Here is a 23,581-nt window from a genome sequence, read left to right as displayed (position 1 = left end):
AGGAACCTAAACAGCTCAACACTTTCAATGATAAAAAATTTCAATCCCTATGTATAATTAAAGACGTTTGATCTCACTTATAATTAAGTTGTGCTTTGGAAAAAAAAAAGTAAGTAATATTTATACGACTGACATTTTAAGAAGTTATTGTCTCATAATATTTAATATGATTTAGAGTTACAAATAATAGAGAATAAAAGAATGTCACAATAAAAATAGAAGACTCAAATAAAGATATAACTTTGGAATATCTTAAATGCTTTAGAAATGATATTTTACTGAAGAAAATGTTTTAATGGCGTGGCTGATTTTTTGCCAGCTGCCAAAGACAATTTGTGATGAGAGACCCACTATAGTTGTGCCATAAGTCACAATGGCGTATTTGTATGGCAGAATTTTTGGCCTCCCCCTAATTAATAAACTGGTAAAAAAATAAATCAATCACCACACACCTAATGCCACATTTTGTTCAGAGGGGTAGGGGTCAATAACAGATTTACGTTCAATCATATAAATAAATATTAAAAGCTCAAATTTGTGTAAAATCAAATGCAATGGTTTCAAATTTGAACTTAGAATTTTGTTGAAAATGTTCCTAACTCTAAACATTTTACCAACAATGCTAAAACTACAAGGCAAGAACTTAGAATAGAAAGAAAAGTTTTGTGCCAGATATAGACAAAGCATCGTAACTCGCACCAGTTGAAAATGTTCATCCAGCAGAACTGAAGCCAAATGACTTGACAATTGTGCTCACTCTTTCTGCAAATGTTTTGGAGGTTATCTTTTTGCCTGGCACATGGAATGGGTTTGAAACTGCATCTACATATGCCGCATGGAACCTCCTAAAAAACTGTACAGAAATACAATCCACCAGAAGTTAACAAGAAAATAACATCAAATAGAACAATATTTCATCCATACGAGTCATATTTCTGAGTAACGAGACAATGAAAAGATAGTAGCTAAATTCATGTATTTCTATCTCTTACAACCATAAATATTACCCTTCAGTTTGCAATGAACAAGAAAATGCACATGAAAAGTGGTATCATAACATAGTGGCACTTAAAATTGAAAAATTTTAAGCAACTTATTGAAGGAAAACAATAGTACAAGGGATCTTAAATGTAGACTGCAAAAGTCATAAACAAAATAAACTACTTCATAACGGAGAAAATGACAACAGGGAATCACAAAAACTATCGCATTCCTAAGTAAAACATCCTTGTCAACAATTAAAACAAGTAATTCAAGTTTTTTTAATTCTTTATAAAACAAAAATATTAATAAACAGAAGGATGTCGAAAAGAACAGAGTACAACAAAGCAAGAAAAATCCATCAGCAAAAGAATGTACAAATCCCTTTGCATTTCTCAGTTTAACAATGAAATCCCTTGAAGATGTGGAGTCCATCAAAGCTAAGCCTTGAAAATGAACTTATAAGAAAACACGGTAGTCTCTCACCTCAACACACTTCATCACTTCTATATGATATATGGCAGTATTGCACTCGATATTAAATTTAAATTCATTCACGTAGCTGTGCAGAGTTATAGAAATAGTGAAAGAGAAAAAAATATACGTAAACCACTAATACCTCACCCTAGTGTTTCTTACCTCTACTATCTCCCAGCCTCCTTTTATATTCTACCTGATTCCCTCCCTTACCTTCCTAATTCTACCAGCCTGTCATGGGTGCAGCCATGCACGTTAACTGGTTACTTTTAAGATAACAAGGTCCTCCCTCCTTGCACTTTCCCTCATCACCACTAAGGGTTAATAATCCACTGCCAACCTTTCTATTTCCGGTAACACCCACTTTAATAACTGTGCCAAACAAGACCAGATTCTAAAATAGTATAGCAACTACACATTTCAAACATCATAATACCATTTACTGATCATGATCAAGAAACATCAACATTTCCTTTGTCAGAATTGATATGTGCTCCAACTCATAAAAAGTAATTGGTAACAACAGTAAAATTACATGACAGACAAGATATCCAATATCTTTCGACCACAATATAATGATCAAAGTACTACTAGTACCACCCATCAGTATTTACTTCGATATATCCTAAATACCATTGGTAAGAGAACTATTACATCACGAATTATCTACTCCCAGTAAGACAAAGGAAATTACACCGAAGAAATGAAAAGAAATTTCATACTCACATTTCTTACATCCGCATCTTTAACATCCAGATCAGTGGTCACCAATATAAACTTCACCTTCGTATTAGTTAGATATCCATAGCTGCAAATCTCGTCACAGGCAAAGCCACAAACTTTTCATTTGTTGGATTAAGCATGAATCAAACAAAACTCTAACAGAAAACAAATGCACTCACACTTTGTAATTCTCGATGGGATAAAGCAGTCCAAGAAACGTCTCATTGAGCATAGGCCCAGACCTTTTAGGATTGTTCACTGCCAAGTAAACAACACACTACATCAGATTCAGAGTTCCACCTAAAACTGGAGGCTCTTACTGATTATCTCCAGGCTTAAAGATCTCAAAACCCCAGCCATTTGCTTAAAAACAAAACATTACAGATAAATTAAACTTTACGAAATCTCAAATAAAAACTTAGGGATCTCCAGTTCGGAGTAAACGAAACGGACCTCGCTCGTCGACCACATCCAGCGAGCAATGGACGATGTGGTGGAGCTTGAGAGCATCATCGGCCTCGGTGAAACTCTGTATGTATAGCGGATTGTTCTGCACGATTTCATAGGAAAGAAGAGATTGAGTTCAGATCGGAGATCGGAAAACCGGAATTTTCGCCGGCGAAATTGAAACGGAGTATGGAAAGGTGAATGGGACTCACCTGGTGACCGACGACGGCAACGCAGACGATCATGTTGTACTCCGGCCGTGTGCCGATGACCGATCAGAATCTACCCGGTTTTCGTTGCACCCACCCAATCAGTGAACTGAAGGAAAAGGTTTGTAAGAAGTGTTCTGGTGTGCACGCGTCCAGTGGAATTAAACTACACATTATGTTTAAATTTTTTATTTGAATTTTTACCAAATGTTTAAAATGTATACATATTTATTTATAAATAGAGAGTGCACTCCTACACACTTTTCATCTTAATACATTGACAATGTGAATAAGTTTTGTTTACATGAAAATTTATTTTAAGATTCTTCACTTGTGAAAATCTTTACTATGAAAATTTTCACTTATTCTTCTGAAGTTAAAAAAAAGAACAAGTAAAGATTTTTCATGTTTTTTTCTAAGATTGCAAAATGTGAAAATAAATATTTCTGATGAAGGAAAAGTCTTCATGTCATTAACTTCACAGAAGAAATTTTGAATAAATTATATAATTATTATTTATATAAATTATCATATAAAACTATATAAATTTATTAAAATATGTGAACATAAATATTTAGCGTAATCTTATACTTATATAGACATTCATTCTTTGTTATAGGTAATGATGTCCCAAAATAATAAAAGAATAACGACATCATCATTGTATAAGGTATTTGTTATGAAAATAATAAAAATAAATTATCATTCCACATTTGTCACAGTACTATTCTTATATTACTTACATAACTTCAAACCTTTTTTATTATACAAAGACAAGTAAGATGACACGAATAATATAAGATCCCATCATCCAATTAATAAAAGAAATTAACCAATAAAAATTCAATTAAAAATATACAGATAAAAATTAAATACTTAATAAAATAATAATAATAATAACTTAATTAAAAATAAGTCTTGAAATCTAATAAAGTCTTAAAAATAAAAAATTATAAGATATAGATTCATTTATTTGATCTCTATTGTTAATTCTTAAATATGTATGTTAGTTTACCATGAAAAACGAAAATGCCAAATGTTGTACAATACTATATATATATATATATATATATATATATACATGGGTTTGCTAACGCGTGTACACCTGTTTTTCAGTTGGTACATTTTAGCAATATCCTTATATATCATGGATTCTAAGTTATAAGGTTAATGGTATTTTAATAATTTTCATTCTCAACAAAAAAAATCCTTAAACCTTTACTTCTCTGTCATCTCTATTGTAATTAAGTCCGATGACAAAGAAAAGGTTGGAGTGAGAGAAATGAAAGAGAAAAGATTGAGAGGAATGAGAGACATCAGTAAGGGTTTAGAGGTTTTTTTTTAGTTTTGATAATGAAAATTATTAAAATACCCTTAACCTTAAAACTTAGAATCCATGATATATAAGGATATTTTTGTCTACTAAAACCCGATACCTAAAATGTACCAACTGAAAAGTAAGCGCGTTAATAAACCCCTATATGTATATATTATCAAACCTTCGCAATCAATTCAAGAATTAAGAAAATATATTATGAACATAAATAATTTGACAATAAAGTATTAATTTGAAAAACATTTAAAGTTAAAAGACATCGATTTCTCTTAAGAGTGGAATGAGGGTATCTTGTATAGGTTGTAGAACATGTTTAGGAATTTAGCAATTTTGAATCAAGCTGGGTTAACATTTTTTAAAATTACTGTCGCAACCGAAATCGCGACGGGACGACGATCCGAAAAAGATAAAAAGTATTTAAGAAAAAGAGATTGGAGTCGCCACCATAGTTTATTCTGGAAAACTACGGAAAAACCATAAAATGATAAGGCATGGTCTGCAAAAATGAGATTCTAAATTCGGGAGTCGGTTACGTGTAGGGAATGTATTAGCACCCTACAACGCCTGCCTTAAGGCAGTACCTTTAATTAAATATGTGGTTTTTAAAATGTTTAACTTTACCTTGAAATAAAAACTCTAAAAAAACAAACAATCTTTTTTAGCTTTTTGGGCCCGACAAGGATTGACCTTGCTCCTACGTATTCTCATTCAGAATGAGAAATCAGGGTTCCGTAGTTCGTTTAGAAACTGTTTGAGAAATTTGTTTGGAAAATTGTTTGAAAACTTGTTATGGATAATTTGGATTTTTGGGAGAATGAGCCTGACAAGGACTAGCCTTGCTCCTACGTATCTCCACTTTTGATGGAGAATCAAGGATCACGTAGTTCTGCAAGGCGATATTGTTTGTTGTTTGAAAATGTTGATGTTTTTGGTTTTTTATGACTTTATATTTTTTTTTGTATTTTTTGATTTAGGAGAATGAAAAGGTTTTTAGCACAAGGACGATGCGTGCGATCACACATGTGCCTAAACCTTTAAAACATATTTTTGTAATTTTATTTAAAAGAGAGAAAAGGTTTTTAGCACAAGGACGATGCGTGCGATCACACATGTGCTTAAACCTTTGAAATGTATTTTTGACATTTTTTTTGAAGAAAGAGAAAAGGTTTTTGGCACAAGGACGATGCGTGTGATCACACATGTGCCTAAACCTTTAAAACATATTTTTGGGATTTTGAAGAAAGAGAAAAGGTTTTTGGCACAAGGACGATGCGTGCGATCACACATGTGCCTAAACCTTTAAAACATATTTTTGTAATTTTAATTGAGAAAGAGAAAAAATTTTTAGCACAAGGACGATGCGTGCGATCACACATGTGCCTAAACCTTTAAAACATATTTTTGTAGTTTTTTTAATTTTTAATTTTATATTTTTTTTTATTTTTTACGAACAAACCCGACAAAATACAATATACAAGAGTGTAGTTATCACACAAAGGGCTACATACAGTAAAAGAAATAAAGAAATAAAAACTTTAAAAATAAAGCGTGACCAATAAAAATAGGGGTGCAGAGATAAAAACCAGGGGTGCAGAGAATAAAATTGAACTCCTTCGTTTGGACCAATACTCTTTCTTCAACTTTTGATATGCCAGGGGCGAAAATAGGAACACTTGGGTGCATCCTGAAATGGTGTATTTGGGCCCAATTCCTTCTTTGTTTACTTGCAGAGACAAAATGTGTTCCAGTCCTTTCTTTTTCACTGACCTTTACTGAATGTTTCACTGATAATTTTTTCTACAAAACTCCAAACATAATGAAACTTTTTTTCTGTAGAAACTAGATTTAGAGGGCTTTCATTTGATAACTCACACATAATTTTTGGACCTCTGGACGAGATGCAGTATAATTTTGAAATCAGGTTTGGCTGTTTCGTTTCTGGCACTGACCTTGGTTTACTGTTTGGCTCATATCTTTTTCCACAGAACTCTAATTGCAATGAAACTTTTTGGGTTAGATTCTAGACTCAAAGGGCTTTCATTTGAATACTCACACATAATTTTTGGACCTCTGTACTAGATGCAGTATAATTTTGAAATCAGGCTTGGCTGTTTCGTTTCTGGCACTGACCTTGGTTTACTGTTTGGCTCATATCGTTTTCCACAGAACTCTAATTGCAATGAAACTTTTTGGGTTAGATTCTAGACTCAAAGGGTTTTCATTTGAATACTCACACATAATTTTTTGACCTCTGGACTAGCTGCAACTCAGTTTTGAAGAGATGAGTGGGGAAAGGATTTTAGTGTTTGGTCATGATGATGGAAATCAATTTTGTGGGTGAAACATGTTGATACTGGTTTGCTGAAAGGGTGTATTGAAATGTTTCATGATAATAGGGGTGATAAGAAATGTGTGGAAAGATATGTAGTGTGGGAGAGAAAAATGAAGTAGAGTTTTGGAGTGGAAATAAAGATGTTTGAGAGAGAAGAGATGGATATTATGTAATTTTTGTGTGTGTGTGAAGTGAAGAGAATGTAGGTATTTATAGAGTTAAGGATGAAGAAAGTTGATGAATAAAAATAATATAATAAGTTGGTGGAAAATTTAGATGAAATAAAATATAATAAAAAAAAGATGAATAGAAAAAGTTAATGTGGAAAATAAGTGAAAGAAATAATATAAAAATTTGTGGAAAAATTAGGTGAAATAAAATATAGTGAATAGTAAAAGTTAATGTGGAAAATAAGTGAAAGAAATAATATAAAAAGTTGGTGGAGAAATTAGGTATGGAAATTAAGTGAAAGAAATAATATAAAAAGGTGGTGGAGAAATTAGGTATGGAAATTAAGTGAAAGAAATAATATAAAAAGTTGGTGGAGAAAGTAGGTAAAATAAAATATAGTGAATAGTAAAAGTTAATGTGGAAAATAAGTGAAAGAAATAATATAAAAAAAATGGTGGAGAAATTAGGTATGGAAATTAAGTGGAAGAAATAATATAAAAAGTTGGTGGAGAAATTAGGTGAAATAAAATATAGTGAATAGTAAAAGTTAATGTGGAAAATAAGTGAAAGAAATAATATAAAAAGTGGGTGGAAAAATAAGGTGGAGAAAAATGGATAATAAAAAATGTTGATGGAGAAGATATAATTAAAAAAAGTAAGTGGAATAGTTAGAAAAGTTGATATATAAAATTAATATGGAAATGATGTGGAAAAAGTAAATGAAAAAGGTAGATGATGTGGAATGAGATGTGGAGGGTGATGTGGATGGTGATGTGGAGAGTGGGGTGTAATAAGAGAAAAGAGGTGATGAGGAAGTAAAAAAGTAAGAGATTATTTTGAGCCATTGGATTAAGTGTTTAAAAGAAAATTTGGGGGTGCAAAAAGTAAAATAAATAGTATTTTTCATTTTGATTTTTTTTTATGTTTTTTTTTTATTTATTTTTGTGATGAATTATATTTACCCGACGAAATTGGGTATTGACAATTACCAATTTAGTTTTTTTTTTAAACTTACCACGGTTAAGTGGTCAAAATAGATGATAATTTCTATATAAATTAAAATTTTAAACTTAAGTTATTATCATAGATCAATTTGAATTTAAATTAAAGTTATCATTTATACTAAAATCACAGTTAATTACATTGAAGTTGCTAATCATGACAAATTTAGTTTAAAATCAATTCCACTAAAATCGCTAATAAAATAATGACTTTAATTTAAATTCAATTATACTAAAATTTATTTTCACAACTTCATCTAAAAATTTAATTTACATAAAAAAAATCATCATATATTTTGACGATTTCACTTTTATAAAACAAAGTGGTCCTTGTTTATGAAGATTTCTTAAAAAAATAAAATCACGGCAAAATCGTGTTTATATAACATAACCGGCTTGGTAATTTTTTTTAGAAATCCAGATTAATAATTTTGAAAAAAATCTAATCCCTTTTGATAAAAAAAAGCCATGTCTAGGCGTTGTTACCCGTAAACATATAGTGTGACTATATTTTGTTTATGAATAAAAAGATGTTATAATTTATTTTATATTAGTTTATGGGATTGTTCATCGGTTTCAATAAACCCAACCAATATGATAATCCAAACCAATTAGATTAGTTCAAATTTGTAACTTAATTTAGTTTTATATGAATTAGCTTCAATAGGTTCAATCATTTAAAACTGAACTTAAGACCTGACAATTTACAATTTCTAACACAATTTTAGGATCATTATAAATAATAATTCTCTTCTCGAATAGTTAGCATATTTATTCAAATTATTAATTAAACTAAAACGATCATATAATTAGCCATGCCCACAACATTACTTCCTGATATAATATTGATTTTAATGTATAATTAAATTATATAATTAAAAAATATACAACAAAAATAAAGCTATGCTTTGTAGTATATTTTAAAGATAAATTATGCCAATATACATAATATTGTGTTAGATAAAGCTTATTTATTAAATTAAGTTGTGTTATTAATACATTATTTTTTAATTATAAAATATACATTTGATTGAATTAATCAAAAGCGCCACAAAGGTAATGAGGCTAACTTAAAGGAGATAGGTTATAAACACACCTCTGAGCAGTTGGACTTTATAATTAATAAATAGCATACTCAATCTGGACAAACTAAGCAAATAAAAAAATCAAGGAGTTTACACATTTTATTATACTTTATCTTAAATTGAAAAATCCAATTTATTAAAGACTTTTTAACATCCTTCCAATCCTTTTGGTTTTTTTTTATGAAACTTCAACTTGGATTCTGAATGAGAATATATAGTTTTATGTTAGAATGAATTAGTGTAGATAGGTCATTTACCCCTGAAAGCACAGAGGAACAATACAATCAAATAAAGTTACTAATGGAAAAATAAAATCAACTCGAACTTGTGCTGAATGCTTTAGCTAAGTCCTTCACAACCCGCCCCAAAAATATGGCTCCTAAGGCCCTAATATGACATAATATTAAACAAATTTCTGCCCAAGGAAGTTAAACAATTGGCTCGTGTTGATGAGATGAAGTGTTTGTTTTATGTGTGTTAACGAGGTGAGTTGCCATCTGAGGATATAATCCAACAGAAGATGGAGAGCATAGCATATTTTCAGTCAATCAAAATAGTTCAGAGATTTGGCAAAACAGCTATTCATGTAACCATCATACCAAGGTTTTGTGAACAAGGGAACAATTGCACCATAGATATACCTTCAAATAAACCATGACAAGGTTTCAAGAAATAGTGATCATCTTAACAATTGAGGATACTTATTGTTGGCTAAATTGAAATGAGCATATGATATGATATTACTGATCTATTCAGGACAAGAAGAACATTCTTACTGTATACGCCATTTGACCTATCTCAATTTCAATCACCTAAAGGTCACCCTGATAAACTCGACATTCATCCAAGGATTGGATGCTGAATTCAATCAAAGATAGGATATATCAATTAGTCGGCATGGCGGGAAATTTCCTACTATATATGCAAGAACTACTCATTTCTAATACGACAGTACCATCAATAGATAACTTTAGACCATCTCAGTCCAAAATAAAGCAGGACACAAAATGCAACAGTTTAAACTCAATACATTACTTTTAGGGTTAATCAAGTAGCAACCAAATAATCTTTATACCCATAGCGATCAAATAATCTTTATAATCATGTCCACTATCCACATTCTTGGGATAAAAAATCACCATATATCCAGCTCTCATCACAAATAAACCTAAGCCTATACACTAGATTGGTATTCCTATCCCATCTACTTCTTTTCCCTTTCTTCCCTTTCTATTTACCTGAAACAATGCCATGTGGAAAAGCAAATTCATTAATTCAAAATTTTACTTCGAAAACCATGAAAACGAACTAGACACAAGTTACATGTCTCATCATTCTCACTGTTACCAAGTATCAAAACGTAATTTTAACCAATTAAAATTTTTTGAAAGGATAAAACATAGACTAAATTTTGTAAGTGCCTTTGGCGATAACCTCTAACATCAATGGAACTTTAAGTTGGCAATTTGCATCATAAAAGTTTGCATTGAGTTGCACAATAAAAGTTTTACATAAGGAGAGTGTATCCTCTCTAGTACAGGGTAAGTTAAGTTGAAGAGAGAGAGATACACACAAACCTATCCCTCAAAATCATCACACTTATATTAGTTTTTGTGTGTATCTCTTTCCAACTAAGACTCCCATTCTGATGATAGAACAATATCAAAATGACCTTTTAGAATTGCACGTAAGTTTTGTCCACTCGATTACTCCAGCCAACCCAATGAATTAAACTAAGTATATACCAGGACCTTTATTAAGCAGAAAAACTAGTTCTTAGAAAAGTAAAACCCTTTTGTTATTCCACTTTCAGGTCTCAAAAAACCCATCCATGCAACAAGGTATACTAATATAAATATAATCTCACGATCCGCGTCACAAGAAAGAAGAATACACCACGCACCGAATCCAGGTCACACACCGCTCTTGACGATGTTCCTCCGCGCCAGGAACCTTGCGATTGGGGGAGTGAGCGCGACGGTGATGGGAACGCGCACGGGGAACAGCGCCTTGTTGCAGAGGATCGCAAGCGTGAAGGCTCCGCCAGCGGAGGCGGCGAGCTGCGCCGTCCGGTTCTTAGGAGGTTGAGAGGCGTCTACGTCGGTAGGGTTAGAGTTTTTCTGGTCGGAGACGGCACCCATGTGGAACTTCTCGAGGATGGCTTCGACGTCGACGTTGTTCTTTATGGCGACGTATAGACTGGCAATGGAAACTGTGGAAACGCTCAGGTGAACGCCGAGAGCCACTTTGCCATATTTCTTCATCAGTTCGCGGAATCGACCACCAGCCATTGTTTCTGTGTGGTTTTACTTCTTTGAGATTGATACAACGTTGTTCCACTGAGGATAGCACCGTGCTTTGTGTGTGTATGCGAGAGAGATAGACAGAGAGAGAAAGAGAGTGAGAGCGAGAACAATGGAGAATTTTAGCTAGAATAGGAACGGTGGCGGTGAAGAAGGCGGCGGCTTCTCTTCGGGGAGTGGCTTAGGGTTTTAAACTTCTAAAGGTAACTAACCCAGCATTACGACACCGTTTCAGAAATATGACTATTAGCTTTATATATACACGTGGAAATACATGTGTCCTTTACATAATTAATTTAATAATTAAAATAAATAATGATTCAAAATACTAAAATTATAAAATAATTATTTTAATTTAAAAATACGTAAATTAAAATTGATAATCATTTAGAAAATAAAAATTTAGTTTAAAATAGATAAAATTTAAAATATTTATATAATAGAGAAGGAGAATTTCAGTTATATATAGGTATAATAGATACACACTCATAATTACTTTAGGACAAACTTCACTTATTACTGAATCATTAGAAGAATTTTATGCTATGCAATAATTTTTTGTATTAACATACTTATTTTATTCCAATTTATAATTGATTTAAACTAAATTAGGTGAATTAAATTAAATTTTTTAAAAATTTGTAGTTTTAAAACTTTTTTTAGTCTTATAAAAAACAAACAAACTATATTATTTAATACTTGAATAATTTATTATTAAAAAATATACACTTAATTAATATAATACTAAAATAAAATAAAATAAGTTATCATTGTATTGTTGTTGTTGTTCTTGTTGTTGTTGTTGTTCTTGTTGTTGTTGTTGTTGTTGTTCTTGTTGCTGTTGTTGTTGTTGTTGTTCTTGTTCTTGTTGTTGTTGTTGTTCTTGTTGTTCTTTTTGTTGTTGTTGTTGTTGTTCTTGTTGTTCTTGTTGTTGTTCTTGTTCTTGTTGTTCTTGTTGTTGTTGTTGTTCTTGTTGTTGTTGTTGTTCTTGTTGTTGTTGTTCTTGTTGTTCTTCTTGTTGTTGTTCTTCTTCTTGTTGTTGTTGTTGTTCTTGTTGTTGTTGTTGTTGTTGTTCTTGTTGTTCTTATTGTTGTTGTTGTTCTTGTTATTGTTGTTGTTGTTGTTGTTATCATTATTATCATTATTATTATTATTATTATTATTATCATTATTATCATTATTATCATCATTATTATTATTATTATTATTATCATTATTATTATTATTATTATTATTATTATTATAAAGGCTTAATAGCCTTTTTGTCCCTAGATTTGCTTATTTTTCTCAATTAGGTCACTTCTTTTAAACGTGTGTCAAATTAGTTTTCATTTAATAAATTTTGCGTCAATATTGTCCCTTCCGTTAAATACGCACAACGGCGTTAACTTTTTTTTTTCTCTCTCCTCTGGTTCTCTGCAACACTGCAGACTTTCTCTTTCTTTTGTCAGATTCTCTCTCCTCTGATTCTCTCACGTCACACACCCTACACATCTCTTCATCTCTTTCTTCTTTCATTTACACTTCCTCACTTTATAAACATCAATCCAATGCCCGAAGTTACGTAATTATTCCCATGCAAAATCACACACTCCCTCCCTCCTTGCTGCATTGGTTAGAGAATTCCACTCATTCCAATTTTCCTTCCATCATTCACCAACATTATCACACTACTCACTGAACATAGCATTCCACACTTATTTTTTTTCCTAGTTACCATCTTATTTTCTTCTTCAACTTTAGTTCCTATAACTCCTACAACTCTAACACCCAGTATCTCCTTCTCCTCAACCTCTCTTCATTAGTACTGCACCCTTTCTCTCACTCTCCTTCATTTTCAACAACCCATTCTCTTCCTTCTCTTCCTTTTTCTCTTCTCCCATAATACTATTTACATATATCACTTCTCCAAAAACACATACTAACGTTCTCACTTTATCACCACCGCACTCCAATTCCCACATGCCTTCAAAATAAATCTTTCAATAACAAAAACCATGCATTTTAACTCTTACAGAAAGAAACCAGAATCAAGAGATTTGATATATGGAAATCAATTAGAATTAATGTCTTCTAATGTATGGTAATAATAATAATAATAAGATTTGATGTAACTAGAGTTTTTCTTTCGTTCTTTTTAGCTAGAACAGTTATAGGAGTAATTGTTTTCCTGATTTTTAGGCCATATTAATGTACAAAATTATTCTTCTACTTTTATTTATACCTTCTGATTGTATCAGTTCTATTTCAGGGAAATATATTCAGTTTTCAAAAATTCAAACATATATTCAGTGGCAACAAAAACTGCTTACACTAACAAATTAGTAATAAAGTATCACGGAAGTATGACTCACAAGTTGGCGCCTATCTTTTTTGGACCTCCCATCAAATCGTAAATTTAATTCCAGGAGTCCCTTAGGTGGTGTAATATGCATTTCTCTTCTTTTCATATCAACATCTGGAATATTGGCTTCAACAAAAGGTACCAAAACAAGTTGATCAGATACATCTGTTCCTGCAGACTTTGACTTGCCACTCTTATTAAGCATATCAAAAGATGAATCAAGTGCAATTTGTAGTAGGTTGTTGGCTCCACTATTGAAAACATTCACAACAGTTCTCACAAGTGTTCCATTTTCCTGATAGGAACAAGCATGGTCAACACCTTCAAAAATTGCATTCAAGATTAAAAACTCATTATAAGGTGACAAAGATATCAGAGTAGAAAATTCAAAGCTCATACATATCAACATAACAATATCTATAAGTTATTTATAGTAGCCTTTTTCATTATTTTTATCACTATATTAGCACTTGGCATTTCATTTGCTGGATCTTTGGTACAACTGGGCACCTAACACTATAAGTATCTAGAAAAGAGCTCAATAGAAAAGGAACAATCCTATTTTATGGAAGAGTATAAATTATATTGCAAACAGTTTGCATTTCTGTCATAAGAGCACACAACTGAGAGTCACAAAACTACAGAGAAACAACTGATCAATATGAGAGGGATATTGCACTTATATTGTCTCTTTCTTATTGTCGTTTTGGGTTCTCTCTCTAAATAAATCTCTTAGCCACCCTCTTCACTGTCTGCGCCCTACACTCCTCCTCCCACTCTTCCAATTCTCTTCTCAGTTCAACCTTTCCCTCACTCCATAACCCTCAACGCATCACCACCGAAGGAGTTGGCCGAATTCCTTGATAACTACCGAGAGACGGAGCTCGAAAGCTACGGCCTAATCGTGAACAACTTCGCAGAGCTTGACGAAGAAGAATACATCCGCTACTACGAGAAAATGACGGGGCACAAAGCTTGGCATCTGGGGTCGGCCTCTCTCATACCCAGAACCCCTAAAGAGAAAGCAGAAAGGGGCATGAAGAGCGTGGTGAGTATGCATGAGTGCGTGAGTTGGCTTGACTCTAAGGCGGAAAACTCGGTGGTGTACATATGCTTTGGGAGCCTTTGTCATTTCCCGGATAAACAGCTTTACGAGATTGCATGCGGGATGGAAGCGTCGGGTCATGGGTTCATATGGGTGGTGTTGGAGAAGAAGGGGAAGGAGGAGAGTGAGGAAGAGAAGGAGAAGTGGATGCCCGAGGGGTTTGAAGAGAGGAATGCAGAGAAGTGGATGGTTATCAGGGGGTGGGCTCCACATTTGATTATCCTGAACCACGCCGTTGGAGCATTCTTGAGCCATTGTGCACTAGTGCAGCGAGGGGCTTTTACCGCGGTTATTTTTCACTATACGTCGCGGTTTACGAACCGCGGCATATTCAGCCGCGATAGTAAGTCAGAGACTTTATGCCGCGGTTCAGAACCGCGGTATATAAGTTGCAGAATATGCCGCGGTTGTTCAAAGAACCGCGGCCTAAATCCATTTTAAAAAAAAAAAAATTTTGTCCACTATATGCCGCGGTTGGGGTTACAACCGCGGCATATTCCCCTGCAGTTTTTTAAAATTGCAGGTCTGTTTTTGTGATATCCACTACCACAAAAACAGACCTGCATATAGTAATGTCTTGAATCTCTGCAAAAGACAATTCATATTAATTAGTGTATATGAATTCAACATTTGGGAAAAAAATCAAAATTTGTTAAAGTTATCAAAATTTGTTAAAGTTAACACTAATGAAGAAATCATGTTAAGAATGTAAAAGGGCATAAATACCTGGAACAGGGGCGAAAAAGCTTGGTGCAACAAAGGGGAATGGCAGCTGTTGAACGGGTCGCACCGTACACAAAAGGTGATTGCATAAAATTAATGCAGTACAGTTACTAGGAAGTGACTCCTAGGTCGTCTCTCAAGGACCAAATTGGGTTCAGTCTCATATCTAAACACGAAGTGGGGGGGTTTTGTGAAAGTTTTGTTTGTGGATAAATTAAAAAGCGTTGAAATAAAATTCAAAACAGTAAAACGAAATTAAAACAGTAAAAACGAAATTGCTACAGTAAAAACGAAATTACAGCAACATAAAACAGTAAAAATAAATCTGGAACAGAAAATAAAAATACAGAAATACAGAAAACGAAAATACAGAAAACAGTAAATACAGTAAATTGCAAATATGAAAACAGAATCAACATTACAGCAGCAACATATAGAAAACAAAAATACAGCGAATGATTTAAAGTGCAATAATTAACAACACAGTGCAAACAACAGTAAAAATTAAACGGCAGGCAAACAACGACAGAAATTAAATTGCAGCAGAAATTTAAAAACAGTAGCAAAATAAAAACAGTAGCAGTTCTGGAATTGAAAAACCAACTTTGCATTGAATTTAAATTGGACAATAATTTAGTACAGCAAACAACAAAATTAAATTAGAACTTGCACACCACTTTGCCTCAGCTGTAACCGTCCTTCATGCACTGTTCCAGCCTTTCTCGGTCCCGTCCAGCCAGCCCCTAGTCCAGCTCTCTGCATTATCACCTCACGGCCTCTACCTACCAAGCTCCCTACACTACTCTACTCTACATTACATTTTTTAGTGAGAAACTACACTGCATTACATGGAAATCACACTAAGAGCTACTGGAAGAGGGAGCCTCTCCCAGCCCGTAACTCTCACTCTCTGGCCCCCTCTGCTCCACGGCCTCTCTCCCCTTTTATCTTGAAAGGAAGGGCTCTCCTCCTTGCTGGATGTGCAGACCGTATGGAACATGGTGTCTTGCTGCCTTGGGCTTGTGTGTATCTCGGTGGCATTGTGTTTGCTGCCTACAAGTTACATTGTGCTTGCTGCACACAAAAAAATGTTTGGCATTTCTTCATTCTTCTTTGCGCATGCCACAATGAAAGAGGGAGTCTCCACTTTTCTGAAACTAAGGGAAAGTTGCACACCACTATTCCCATGCCAAATAAACAAATAATTTCCTCTGAGTGTGTGGGTTTCTTCTCTTCTGTTTGCTTCTGACCACTGCACCACCGTGAGACCTTGCTGGACCGTGAGCACCTCTTTGCTTGCTGTTGTAATGGACCGTGAAGGTCTCCTCTAAAGGACCAGTTGTTTCCAATCTCTTCTCCTTCACATGCTGGTACTGCTGGTTCTCTTCTACATGTTACATGATCTGCTTTGAAGGCTGTGGGCGTGAAGATGTTGGATGTGGCTGGTGCTGGAAATACCAACTTTGCTGGACTGGAAAATCTGAGATAGGAACCAACGTTGGTGGCTGCTGTTCTGGACGCATGAAGATACCATGGAGGATGAAGTCCGCTGCTGTGACAGCACCTAAACTGAACGTGAATCCCTTCCCATTGTGTGTGGTCTCCCACCTCCAAAGGGAAAGAAGAGCCCCTGAGTGTTGTTGGACCGCTGGTGCAGGCCGTGAGCTTCTCTTCTGCTTGTACAGCTCCTCCCTTCTCGGTGGTGGCTACTCCAGCTCCAAGCTTCTGCCCGTGAGTACCTCCTGGAACATGAGTTGTTGCCTCTCTACCGTGGTGAAGTGCTGGACTTGCTGGATGCCTTCCTCCTCTTCAAAGGTCCTGTGTTGGCTTCTCTTTGCTGGACTGTGAAGGTCTTCTCCACTGGGCCAACTGCTGCCCCTCCTTGACGTAATTACATGACAAAACCGTGAGCTCACTCCCTTGCTGGTCTTGAATGAAGCTTACTGGAATTGTGAAGCTCATGATTGCTAGACCGTGTGCAAGCTGGGATTCCGCTGTTGTCCAGCTCTCTTCCTTGCTTGACCGTGAGTTACAAAGCTGCTGGAATGGAGTTGTATTTGAACGTGAACCTCTGCTTCCATATGGTTTTCTCCGTTTAATGCCAAGCCAATTGGAAATCTCACTCCAAACAAGAGAGTGTGCGGCTCCCACTTCCAAAGAGAGATAAATTCCCCATTTTGTGTGCTTGTTGACGTGAAGTGGTGGCTCCTTATTCCATCAAACTTTGTCAATTGTTGAGCTAGGTGTGAAAGGAACGTGGTCCCTCATCATTTCACTTCAAGATGTTTGTCAAAATTGAATGTACATGTGGGGCCGTGTGTTTTTGTAATGAATTGGAGAATAAAAAGCTTGTATGGAAACATGCACTTTGACCTTTCCAAAGTGGTGGTCCCTCTCTTTAATTCTTTCACACAATTATTTGACCATGAGACATTGGTATCTTACTATTTTCCAAAACCGTGGGGTCCCCTCCATGCAATGGCCGTGTGTTGTTCTAAGCATTTCTATGCTTCTTCAAATTGAATAATTTGGAAAGGCTTGCTTCCCTTTTTACGTGAATGAATTTTTGGCAGCCATTTCTTCTTGGAGAAAAACCGTGAGCTCCACATGTGGTGGCCCCTCTTTGATTCCAATTGCCTTATGCTTTGTCCTCAAAAATAAATTTCTACTTGTCCAATTTTTCATTTATTTTTCAAATGTCCTACAATATTATCCAACAATTTCCCTGCCACCAATAATGAAAATAATAAGCCCAGATAATTCAAATTAGTTAAAATAAGAATTATTGGTCAATTTAAGTACAATTAGTAAAAACGGGAAAATATCGGACGTTTTAGCATAATTCCCTGATTAAATTCAGTACAGTAAGCTAAGTGAAATTGAGAAAATATTGACTCATCAGCAGCGGAGAGGAATGACAGGCGTTTCAAACGATTTTGATCGGCTAAAACTGTTTTTTATCGTCAAAAATGGGAAATGACCGAACAATTTTGAGTTTAAACGGTGAAGAAACAAGGAACTGAGATGGGTGGTCGACGGGAGAAGAAAACTCGAAGTCCAGAGTGTCTGCGCGAACAAGACGATATTGTTCCAAAGTTTTATTTTTTAACTCTGACTGGGGAATCTACCGCGGTTCACTACTTAACCGCGGTAGAAGATGGCATTTTTAAAATTATTTTGAAACTATATGCCGCGGTTCGGAGGCAACCGCGGTAGAAGATGACATTTTTGAAATTATTTTTAAACTATATGCCGCGGTTCGGCGGCAACCGCGGTAGAAGATGGCATTTTTAAAATTATTTTGAAATTATATGCCGCGGTTCGGCGGCAACCGCGGTAGAAGATGGCATTTTTAAAATTATTTTTAAACTATATACCGCGGTTGCCCTCCGAACCGCGGTATATTCCTCTAAATATTTCAAATTCGTTTTAAATTTATTTCAACACAACTGTCTCCCCAACTGCCTTTCAGAGAATTTCAGAAGTTACAAGGGGTATATGCCGCGGTTCTCTGGGGAACCGCGGCATATACCCCCTGTAACTTCTGAAATTCTCTGACTGGCAGAGAAGTTGAGACGTTACAGGGGTATATGCCGCGGTTCCCCAGAGAACCGCGGCATATACCCCCTGTAACTTTTCAAATTCTCTGACCCAGTCAGCACCTGCAATAAATTGGCAGGGTATATGCCGCGGTTGTGCAGAGAACCGCGGCATATACCCTGTTATTTAATTTTTTATTCATACGTGGCGTCAAAGGCAATGGTTGACTGGGGTATATGCCGCGGTTCCCAGTAGAACCGCGGCATATATGTTCGTTTTATTTACAAAACTGCCACCGCGCACCATTATGTTGCGGTTTTCGTTGAACCGTGGCATAATGTGCGCGGTAGAAAGCCTTTTTTTTACTAGTGGTGGGTGGAATTCCATCGTGGAGGCTGAGTGGTGGCGTCCCCATGATTACTTGGCCGGTGCGCGGAGAATAGTTCTACAAAGAGAAACTGATAAGCGAGGTGCGGAGAATTGGAGTGGAGGTGGGCACAGCAGAGTAGAACTGCTAGGTTTTGGTGAGAGAAAGATGTTGGTGTGCAGAGACAGCAGAGTGAAACTTATTTTGTATCACTTTATGCAGAGGTGCAGAATAGTAAAAAGTACTGACAAACTGCTTTGTACAGAAAAGTAGAAGAGAGAAGAAAAACTTAACGCCGTTTTTGAGTATTTAACGGAAGGGACTTGATTGAGTCAAATTTTACTAAATAGGGATGCAATTGACACTTTTTTAAAAGGAAAAACCTAATTGAAACAACTCACCATAACTGGGGACAAAATAAGCTATTAAGCCTATTATAAATTATTAAGGGTTAAATATGTTTTTAGTCCCTCAACTATCAAACGATCTTGTTTTTCGTCCCTCTTTCAAACTATGTACACTTTGATCCCTCTCCTTAAGGAAAACATAATTTTTGGTCCTCCAAAACAAACAACGCTAAAAATCAGGTGAGGTGGCTAACGTCTAGCCACGTGGAATGACATGTATCCTTTCTAACATTTGGCACGTGTGTTTACATTTTAAATGACATGTGTTCAGTGATTAAATCATATGATGGAAATTAGGGTTTTTATACTTACTAAGTATTGGGATCTTCTTATGTGAATCAAAATTGGGGTTGATAACTTTGTTTTAATGTTGAACCTAAGTCGCGATTAGGGTTGTGGTTCCATCAATTTGGTTTGGCGATTGTTGTGGCTCCAGTGTTTGTTTGCATTGTGTGTGAAAGAAAGGCGATTCCAAGAAGGTACTTTTGTTCTTTTTCGTTTTCATTTAGTGTGACTCCATTGCTTGTTGTGCATTGTGTGAGTAAATTTTTCATTTTACAATGTAGGATTAGCAATGGTTTTTGATGTTTCTCTGCATCACATGGGGAAGTTCATGAAGAATAAGGGAATATAATATGTGGGAGGAGAAATACATGTTATAAAAGGAATTGATCCGGACAGGTGTTCTTACTTTGAAGCAGTGGGATTTGTTAGAGAATTCAAGTATGATGTAGAGTTCAAGCTATGGTGGAAGGGGGCGAAACAAAAGGCGATGAACAACCTGAGAATACTCAGTGATGACAGGGAAGCACTGTTCTTGGCTAACTATGCAGAGGCAAATAATGATGAGGTTGAAATCTATGTCCAACATCTGCAACCTAGTCAGCCAGATGAAGTTAAGTTTCTTAGTTTTGGTGAAGAGGTAGTACACATACAGGAAATGGAGGAAGAGGTAAATATGGGTGACGAAGAAGAGGTTATTGTGGATGATATACATGCATATGTTGTTGAAGAAAATGCTATTGTGGATGAAGAAGTTGGTTATGTTGGTGAAGCACATGGTTATGTGGATGAAGAAGATGATGTAGTGGATAAAGAAGATGGTTATGTTGGTGGGGTGGAGGGGAATGCGGAAGTAGAAGACGTCTTAATGGATTACGAAGAGGAAGAAGGGAATGTTGGGGGCGAATATGTAGAGAGGGGTGAGGAAGAGGCTTATGTTCATGAGGAAGAGGAAGAGGAAGAGGGCAATGTTACGTATAAGCAGTATTTTAAAACGTGATTTATAATGAATATTTAAAAAAAATAAAAATAAGTCGTATGTAATATTATTACTTTTAATTTTATTATTTAAATAAGGGTTAAATATGCTTTTAGTCCCTCAACTATCAAGCGATTTTGTTTTTCGTCTCTCTTTCAAACTTTGTACGCTTTGATCCTTCTCCTTAAGGAAACCATAATTTTTGGTCCTCCAAAACAAACGGCGTTAAAAATCAGGTGAGGTGGCTAACGTCTAGCCACGTGGGATGACATGTATCCTTTTTAATATTTGTCACGTGTGTTTATATTTAAATGCAAACTGAGAACTTTGCTTTATTAGGTTCATTGGTAAAGTTTGGTTGAAAGTGTGGTATGAAGGTTGAAGAACAAAGACGAGCACATCATTTCAGCTGGAAAGAAGGTCGAAGGTGAATCGCAAGTTTATTTTAATCCATCTATTTCTATAATATTTAACCAAATATATTAAAAAACTATAAATTATCATATAAGGGTGAAATATTTTATCCACGTTAGGAAACCAAAGTCACGTGTTTCAGTCCAGATGACATTGTATCCGAAAATGCGTTTCCTTCCTAATCAGGGGAAATATGGTTGGAGGCTCAAATTTTGTTACACGTACCTACAAAAATTGTTAGATAAATTATCCCGTGTAAAATGTAAATTACTTTTTAAACCACTATCGTGTAAAAATTTTAATATTATATTTAATATTAAGTTTTCGGTATTTAACTTTGAAATAAGTACAATATTATAAATATTACACATGATTTGTATTTTAAGTAAGGGTGAACAAAGTCACCTATACTATAAAAATTTACTGTTAACTATAAAATAATGTAGAAGAACTAAATTGAACTAAAATGTAATTCAAAACAATTGAATTGAACTATTTTTTAGTTCATTTATTTTGTAGTGCAGTTCAATTAATTATCTTTTAAGTTTACGTGTAGTTCAGTGAACTATTTTAACTCAAAATAATCATTCAAATTTAATATAACATTTATTTTTCATTAAATCTACAATATATATATATATATATATATATATATATTAAGATTTCATAAATTATTATCTAATTATTTACTGCAAGTTTCAGTCCTCAACTAAAAAGTGTTTCAATATGCAAAATTTCTAAATCAAACCTTAATTCATAATCCAATCTTTCAATGATCCATACAAAATATTTTCACTTCATAGCATCACGCAAGTTTTATGCATATTGTTTATGTTGTAATGGAACGAGGATGACGCCTATGTGCTACTTCCTTCTCCGTCGACTTAGAAGCTTCGTCGTCAGCATACCCCTGGCCTTCCCTCCCAATGGACTCAGAAGCATTGGAGTAGACATGATCTACTTAGAAGAAGAGGGTTTGAAACTTTTGGAGAGGGAAAGAACGTTGGGGGATCAGAGAGCTCGAGGGTAAAAGTTAAAACAAGAGATGACCCTAGCACTATTTATAGATGGTGATAGTGGTTCATCAAGCCCATCTGGAACGTCCAAAGGGAAAAGATCTGACGGTTGAAACGTCATGACGTTATGTTTTCTACCTTTTCTCGCCCTTTTTTATAGTCGTGACTCTTCGACTACTATTCTTCCCGACTTTTTTGCAGACTAAGGAGGCGTGACGTTTGTTGAATCACCATACCTTGGAAGCTTAGGAAATGTCTTTCACCAATCAGCCGAACTTGGAAAACCCTACGCAATATTTAAGTTTTGGTAGGGCTTGGGGGACCTATGTTAATATGGGCTTATAACCGGCCGATCGGGTACCCGTGGCGTACTGACTTAAAAGGGCCAAGCGGTCGATGCGCATGAAAGAGACTCACAACCGCTCGGTCCCGACAATAGTTAAGCGGAGTTAAAGCACAATTAATAGTACAACGACTACGAATGAGTGGATAAGGTTCGCATTAATGATCATTAAAAGGTAAATTAGTTGGTCAGATTTTTATAAACTCTATAAATAGAGATTTAATGTTGAGGTAAACACACTTGATTCATCATTGAATTACTTTAGACCTACACAAAAATATTTTGACTTAAGCGTCAGAGTGTATTTTGCATATTACCCCCATATACCGATCCATTCTCGTTCCATTACAACTTGTATTTATGTATTTCTTATTTCTTAGTATGTCTTCTACATTCGTGATGAAATGAATTATGAATTTTTGACATCATAAATCATGATATCATCTTTGATTCAAAATATTAAAATAAAATATTTATAATTTTTATATTAATTTAAATTATTTATTTCTAACCAATGGGTCACTTTGAAGGAATATTCAGATTCTTAATTAATCATTTTCATATAAATTATTGTCCTTACTAGAAGACTTTTGGTAAACCTTAGAAAAATCATTGCTAGAGGATAGTTCCATTCATACGTAGCATGTGTTTTCCATTACTTGTCTTATTCTTATCCACTCTTCGTACCATAAGAATTTTGGTAAACTCTATCCCTATTCTGCGGTTCCTCTGCAAGGCGTGTCCATTGGAACTTCCCATTTCCACATTTTGTTTGTTGTAAAATTCAATATCAAATTTCTCCAATAAGAAAATTAACACCACTACTTTTCTCTTTGATTTTTCCAACCTGAAATATAGTCTATAAATACGACACTCAACTAAGCAGCTCGAATAATCTTAGACAACAAAAAAAAATGGTTACTGTTCCAGGCACAGGGAAGAATTGGCTAAGATACTTTCAGTATGAAGAAAGAAGAGACACAGCAACCGACACAA

The 23,581-nt window shown here is 34.7% G+C and overlaps 2 protein-coding genes and 1 pseudogene across 4 annotated transcripts; 1 reads left to right on the top strand and 2 right to left on the bottom strand.

The window, feature by feature from the left end:
• Positions 1–515: 515 nt before the first annotated feature.
• Positions 516–2,998, bottom strand: LOC108328090 (uncharacterized). Its single transcript, XM_017561883.2, has 5 exons — positions 2,841–2,998; positions 2,635–2,731; positions 2,361–2,439; positions 2,185–2,266; positions 516–853 (listed from the first exon to the last, which is right to left on the bottom strand). The coding sequence occupies exons 1-5, from the start codon at positions 2,871–2,873 to the stop codon at positions 713–715; spliced, it is 432 nt and encodes a 143-aa protein (XP_017417372.1). The 5' UTR covers positions 2,874–2,998; the 3' UTR covers positions 516–712.
• Positions 2,999–9,001: 6,003 nt separating this feature from the next.
• On the bottom strand, positions 9,002–11,288 carry LOC108328224 (uncharacterized protein C106.07c). Of its 3 annotated transcripts, none has more exons than XM_052872164.1 (2): positions 10,666–11,288; positions 9,002–9,021 (listed from the first exon to the last, which is right to left on the bottom strand). In XM_052872164.1, exon 1 carries the CDS (start codon positions 11,051–11,053, stop codon positions 10,676–10,678), a length of 378 nt encoding a protein of 125 aa, XP_052728124.1. In that variant the 5' UTR covers positions 11,054–11,288; the 3' UTR covers positions 9,002–9,021; positions 10,666–10,675. The 3 variants fall into 3 exon arrangements, with proteins under 3 accessions (XP_052728124.1, XP_052728123.1, XP_017417544.1); XM_052872163.1 differs by lacking the exon at positions 9,002–9,021 and adding an exon at positions 9,603–9,620; XM_017562055.2 differs by lacking the exon at positions 9,002–9,021 and adding an exon at positions 9,772–10,000.
• Positions 11,289–13,141: 1,853 nt separating this feature from the next.
• On the top strand, positions 13,142–20,185 carry LOC128195230 (scopoletin glucosyltransferase-like; annotated as a pseudogene).
• The last annotated feature ends 3,396 nt before the right edge of the window (positions 20,186–23,581 follow it).

The sequence above is a fragment of the Vigna angularis genome, chromosome 2 (genome assembly GCF_016808095.1).
Source record: "Vigna angularis cultivar LongXiaoDou No.4 chromosome 2, ASM1680809v1, whole genome shotgun sequence".
Lineage (NCBI taxonomy): Eukaryota > Viridiplantae > Streptophyta > Magnoliopsida > Fabales > Fabaceae > Vigna > Vigna angularis.
This window is presented reverse-complemented; position numbering and strand designations above follow the sequence as displayed.